This window comes from Barbus barbus (assembly GCF_936440315.1).
Source record: "Barbus barbus genome assembly, chromosome: 1".
Classification (NCBI taxonomy): Eukaryota; Metazoa; Chordata; class Actinopteri; order Cypriniformes; family Cyprinidae; genus Barbus; species Barbus barbus.
The window spans coordinates 39,672,095-39,679,136 of NC_136729.1; the positions used below are offsets into that span (position 1 = coordinate 39,672,095).

A 7,042-nucleotide genomic window follows, 5' to 3' on the forward strand; every position below is an offset into this window, starting at 1 on the left:
AGACGTCTTTTTTGAAAAGAAGAGGAGATGCTAAATATGTCCCTGTCCCAACTATTTTGAGACCTGTATACATAACAAATGTTTAAACTGAGAAATTTTAAAATTTTATGTTATCTATGTTCTATTGTGAATAAAATATTGGCTCATGTGATTTGAAATTATTTTAGTTTTCATTTTATTCAAATTTAAAAAACGTCCCAACATTTCCGGAATTCGGGTTGTACTTTGAGCCTGTCCAAATATCCACATTTGCTGTCTTGGCCACTTGTGAGCATGTGCAAGGATGTAAATGCACAGCAAGACTGTCCCAGGTCCTAAAAATGCCAAAGCACATTAAATCCACACTCTCTAAGCTAACTATTCTAATCTACCGAGATGTCACAGAAACCTTTCTGGTGTAGATATGAATGATAATTAGATATTGCATGTAATTTGGTAGTAAAATAATAAAGTGTTGCACATTTTATTGATGCAAAGATGAGTATGTGTTTTTTTTTTTTTTAGTGTTGCAAATGTTTTTATCACTTAATTAGAAGTACCAAAAATTGAATTATTTAATTGTCTCATCTGTTATAGGGACTACTGAACACACATTCAGAAATTTATTTTAAAATGCATTTTAAAATGTAAGTAGAGCAAAGAGCAAAGACCACAAGTGTGGGTATTTGGACAGGCCCTTTTAAAAACTGTGCAGAAATGACTGTGTGAGTCTTCACAGGTATTGCACACCGTGAGTCTCACACAGAACACGTTGGATTACTTAAGAGACTACGAGTTAAAAACTGCTTGAGTAGTAAGTAGATTTTATTTGATTTTGAAGTTTAAGAAAATACTGTATTTTTTTTATTTATTACATGAAGTTTAAAGATATCTGTAGATGAAAATATGTTTTCAGTGGTGTTTCTCCATTGTAGAATCAGCTCATAGTGTTGTGTATTTATTTATTTATTTATTTATGAACGTGAGGGACAAGTTACAGCCCGAGGCAGTCAGTGTGTACTCTGAGTAGCTTTATGTGGTTCTGCTGCTGAAGCTGTGAATATTTAAACAGAAGACTGACAGACTTTTAGCCCTGTCACCTACTATTATCCACACTCATTGAACACAGGGGATACATTTGTTTCAAAATGTTTATTAAAAATTCTGAAGTCTCATTCTATCAATAATGTAGCACTGATTATGTACTTCACAGTGTTAAGGGTGTCAGCTGGTTACTAAGGTTATCTACTTACACATTGTATTTTTTTTCACTTAATTATTATTATTATTATTATTATTTATTTTTCTAACAATTTTCTTTTATTAGAAATGAAAATCTAAAAATGGAACGAAGAATCTATAATATTGTATTTTTATTTTTATAAACAAAGGGTACCTCAGCTGTGTCGTTCAAGTCAAGCCCTTACAGAAAAAAGCCCACACGTCCACGTGTTCATATGTGATCACCTGGGTTTCTCACATTCACAACATGAAAACATTCCAAAACCATATTTCACATATTTCACATGTGATTTTAACATGTGATTGCACATGGGAAGGTCATGTGGTTGGTTTATGTGGACTTATCTAAATGCACCTAGCAATTTTTTTTTTTTTTTGAGCCAGATTAGGTACAAATAGAACTCTTTCAAAATGTTAATTGTTTTTAGAAAATCGCATTCAAAAATGTCTCACATACATATTTTACAGATTTATGCTGAATATGCAATGCAATAATCAATAAGGCATGTCTCTGTATCTGAATAAAAAATAAATAACTGCAGGGATATTTTAATAAAGACTATAATTCTCTGTAAAACATAATGACAACTGCCGCAATCCCTGGAATGATGTTTATTGTTGTTCCTGATCCATTTGTGAAAGAGATCCTGAAAAGCAAATTCTTAATCTCTCAAGGCGAAAGTGACGGGAGGTAAAGAAAGTGAAGTCAGTGCCAGCCTTTGCCCAGCTCCTGTCCAAAAATTCTCAGCTTTTCTCTAGGTGAGGCTGTGCTCTGTCCCGCTGAAAGAGCAGAGTCAGCCCTTTCCTAAAACGGTGGTCCCGCACACTATAAATAATCACATTGCAGCAGCTATTGCTTGTCAGAATCCAAAATGCAAAAAAGGAGAAGTTGCACCAGGTGTGTCCCACTACGTTCCCCAGCACAAATATTGCGATAGGAGAGAACGAGGCTGTGAAGGCAAAGGTGAGGATTCCAATGGTTTTAGCTGCTTTGATATCAGAAAAAGAGGGCCTGTGGGGACACCCGCTGGCTCCTGTATCCGTGCCAAGACTTCCCTCAGAGAGCAGCTTCCGTTTGCGGGAGTATCGGCGGATACTGGTGAAGGACAGGATATTGACGGCTAATGTCCCACCCAGTAAACTGAAGTCAAAGGCTGGAAACAGCAGAAGGATGTTTGCATCTGGAGGCAACTGATGTCCGATTAGTAAGGGTGCATAGTTGCACATGCGGCTGCATTCATTGTACTCCAGTGTGAAACTGTTGCTTAGCATGAGTGGAGCCATTGCCAGTAAGAAGCTGCTAGCCCAGGACAATAGAATTAGGAACAGGGTGCGATGCCGTGTCACAAGAGTGTCTTTATGCAGCGGACGCAGGATTGCCACACTCCGCTCCACTGTCATCAGAAAGATGGTACTAATTGAGACAAATGTGCATCCAGCAAAAACTGGACCTATGAGCATGCAGGGTTGCCAAGGTACTGATCCACCCTCCAGTGAGGCCGTTGAAATGCCCTGGTACCACAGCGGTGGAGTGTTGGTCACCATCAGAAAGATTTCAGTGTATACAGAAAATGGCACCACCAAGACTCCAACCATCATGTCGGCGAAGGCCAGGGACACTGCAAGACAAATACAGCAAATTGCTCAGAATCCACCAAACTTTTTCTTTGTACTTTTTCTTTGTGCATTCCAGCTGGACCTGACGTAACTGAGTGTGGCACAGAATAAATTTGGAAAAGTGTGGATGTGGGAGGAGAAAAGTTCAGTAGAAAGTGTGCGTGTGCTGAATGTACAGTAAATAACGCTAGCGTTAATCAAACGCTAATCAAATGTTGATTACATTATGGGGAAAGCGGGCACATGTGTTGTGGTACTCTGCAAAATGGCGGAAGACGGTAACTCAGGAGAAGAATTGTTGAAAAAATAATGTTATTTTTGTTTCCTTTGTGCACAAAAAGTATTCTCGTGCTTTGCAAAATTGAGGTTGAGCCACTGATGTCACGTGAACTGTTGTACCGATGTCCTTGCAATGTTTCTGGGACTGGGAACATTGCAGTTGCGTTGTTGTCTATGCAGGGTCAGAGAGCTCTCAGATTTCATCAAAAATATCTTAATTTGTGTTCAGAAGATGAACGAAGGTCTTACAGGTTTGGAATGACATGAGGGTGAAAAAATTTTCATTTTGGGGTGAACTATTTCTTTAAGATATTTTTAATGAAATCTGAGAGTTTTCTGGCCCTGTATAGACAGCAACACAACTAACGCGTTCAAGGCCCAGGAAGGTAGTAAAGACATCATTAAAATAGTCCATGTGACATCAGTGGTTTACCCTTAATTTTATGAAGCTATTTTATTGATGTTCTAACTACCTTTTTGGACCTAGGAAGTGGTAGTTGCATTGCTGTCTATGCATTGTCAGAAAGCTCTCGGATTTCATAAAAAAAAAGTATATATATGTGTGTGTGTGTGTGTGTGTAACAAGGTTAATATTTCTAATGAAATTTCTGAGGAAAAAAACACTGTGTGATACATTTGCATGCCATCCTGAACATATTAAAATATTCATATATGTAAATTAATGTTGTTACCTTTGAGATAGCCCTGTGGTGTTCGAGAATGCCGGGTCTGCATGAAAACAGTAAGCGTCACCACGTTTCCCACCACAATGGCAAAGGCCAGGCTAACCATGAACATGACCGCCAGTGTTCGGTTTAGTAGTCCACAGCAGCGGGCTGTGCAAAGAGGTGCCAACGTTTGTCCTGCACCTTGAGATTCACTTGCTGTCTGATTAGCAGTCTCCATTATCCCAAATTGAGGTCCTGGTTACCTGGGTACACTAAAGATGGCCAATAGTGAAGCCTTGGAACAGTCTTCATGCCTCTAACAGGCAGTGATATAAATAAGTCAAGTCAGTATTTTGGGGGCGGTTCTTTTTTAGCCGTGGATAACAACCCTGTAAAAGAGCAGAAAAAAAGAATATGCATGGTTTGAACAATTAAACAAAAATCAAGGCAATATACAGTAAATACACTGTAATCAAAGCTTGTATTACACTTGTTGCATGGTGATGATAACAAGCCTGTGCAAACGTATGCTTACAAATCAGTCTCCAATATTATGTAAAATTGGTAAGGGCAAATATATACAGGGAGAATATTCAAGGTGGATTGCCAAACATTTAACAATGGATTTAAGTTAATAATGTCTTATAGTCTCATTAATATACTTCTATTAAATTAAGAATGGTAGTATCTTAATTGAATTTACTCTAGCTTATACTGAAAAGTATAAAGAAAAATGTAGGTGCATTTGGCCAGCACTTGTACTTAATCTAATTAATATTATTGTTTTCTACATATACTTGCCTTGTAATTGCCTACACTCTTATACAGTAGCCTAATGGATATATTTTTATACCATAAATATTAACTTTTTGAGGTAGTACTGCTGCATGTTTTACATAAAATCTTTTTAGAACAATACTACAATTTGGATACATGGCAAATAAGATATTTTTTTAAAAACAATCCTCACTAAAACACTTAGCAAATTGTTATTTTATGTATTTTGATAATGTTTAGATTTTTTGTACTGGAACAAGACAAAAACACTGATTTAGACAATGCATTTTGCAGTGTCTCCTGTGATGCTCTTTGTACTGGCACATAAACAGATAAAGTAGGAGAAACAAAAATGATGAATAAAGACTTCATAGTAAGGTGTAAAAATCCCTCCACTGTAGTTGTGAGACAATGTAATTGTCGAGGCTCTAGGAAATGTCTTTGTTCCAATAGCTATTAAAGATGTTTTCTTAGCCAAGCATCACTGTTTCTATTGTTCATATATAGTATTGCTATTTTAATATGCTATTTTAACAAACTCCTAGTTGCTAGTTGTATTTAACCGAAGACTGTAATTGGAGAATTGCAATGCAAATTTGAATGTAAGGAAGTAGAATTACAATGAATACAATTTCAGGACAAACTTTGGATACTGGCTTGTTTGAAAGTTTAATGGTAGATATATATATATGTATATATATATATATAGATCTATGCACAGACAAGGACCATTCATATTTTTAGGTAATGTGGCTTTGAGCACATTGTTTCTGGGAGATTAATAGTGCAGCAGAAAAATACGAACCAAAATAAAAACCTATGAAAATCTTACATTTAGAAAGGTATTTGTGGGCATAATGGCAGTCATGCCATCTGTTCAGTCTCATAATTCTTGCAGCATCTCTTCAAATAGAACCTTCACATTAGCCACGACTGCTTTCAGTGCTTTTAAACCAGCAGAACCCTACTGAGAGTCAGACTCCAGTTCTCAGCGTACTAAAGGAATTTTTGCATGATAAATATTATGTGAACATTAAAATAGAAAGCTCTGCTGGGGCTTCTTGGCAGTTATGACAGCGTCTCAGCTGGACACCAACACACACAGCCAAACTCATACCCTCTCTCTCTCTTTCTCTCACTATCTGTCAAAAAGTTTTACATCTTTTACTACACATGCATTTAGTAGGAAGTAGGCCAGGGTTTCTTCTAATGAATCCAGCCAGGACATTGCATTTGCAGTGTCTAGTTCATTATGAATTGGATCTGTGAGATCAGAATCAAACTTAAAATTTCAATTGTGGTTTGTTTCACAATGCATTTGGTGAAAACTGGAACTCATCTGCTTAAACTCTATTTAACTGATACTCAAACCTAAAAACCTGCCTTTGTTATTAAAAAAGAAAAGAAAAGATAGTAATTTTAACAAGACTGTGAAGTGAAATACTGCCAAGTATGGTGACCCATGCATTTAACCCATCCAACGTGCACACACACAGCAGTGAACACACACAGCAGTGAACACACACCCGGAGCAGTGGGCAGCCATTTATGCTGTGGCACCCAGGGAGCAGTTGGGGGTTCGGTGCCTTGCTCAAGGGCACCTCAGTCGTGGTATTGAGGGTGGAGAGAGCGCTGTACAGTCACTCCCCCCACCTACAATCCCTGCCGGCCCGAGACTCGAACCCAAAACCTTTGGATTATGAGTCCGACTCTCTAACCATTAGGCCACGACTTCCCCGTTAATAATGACTGTTATTAACGGGGAATAATAGACTGTTAATAATGGTAAGTTATCTTACACATGAATATACATGAAAACGTTTCATAGATTTAATAAGTATGTAATATTGTAATATAATGTAATATTACTACAAAATATTGTTAAATGTACAGTTTTTGAAAGAATAGGAAATAAAGCGCCTAACTGATATTTAAAGAAGAGAATTCAGAAACGCTTGTTATTAGCGACACCGGTGGATGTAAAGTGAACTGCAACTTATTTGCTTGTGCTCGCATCTACTATGTACACAGAGCTAAAACATACTGATTTTTGTTTTTGCTATTTGCACTTAGTATACTTGTGTAAATAGCCTCTGCCATAAAAAATACATATAACACAACAATAGTAACTTGTGAGACTGTATTTTTCTAAATACTTTTCTGTATCAATTGTAATATAAGTAAAATAACTATTAACATATATCTCATCATAAACCTCTTGGATTTTATTTTTTTTTCTCTTAGAGCTTGCCTTCACCACAAAGAAAAACATGTAATTCTGTTTTCTAATGTGTCTTATAAAATATCTTATGAAGCAACATAGCTGTTCACGTTCTGCAGCCTCCTTCATGGTGGGACCACGCTTGTGGTGCCTTTAATTGCTGGCTATGTATACAGCTTGCTAGGTTTTGGAATAGACTTTGTTGACTCCAAATTGTGAAGGATAAATTGCATATAGCCTAGATTTTGTAGACATCTTT

General features: G+C 36.9%; 1 protein-coding gene across 1 annotated transcript; it reads right to left on the reverse strand.

The window, feature by feature from the left end:
* Positions 1-1,818: 1,818 nt before the first annotated feature.
* Positions 1,819-4,057, reverse strand: LOC306868773 (trace amine-associated receptor 13c-like). The gene is made up of 2 exons (XM_079415124.1): positions 3,810-4,057; positions 1,819-2,840 (listed from the first exon to the last, which is right to left on the reverse strand). Exons 1-2 carry the CDS (start codon positions 4,021-4,023, stop codon positions 1,966-1,968), a joined length of 1,089 nt encoding a protein of 362 aa, XP_079271250.1. The 5' UTR covers positions 4,024-4,057; the 3' UTR covers positions 1,819-1,965.
* Between the last annotated feature and the right edge of the window lie 2,985 nt (positions 4,058-7,042).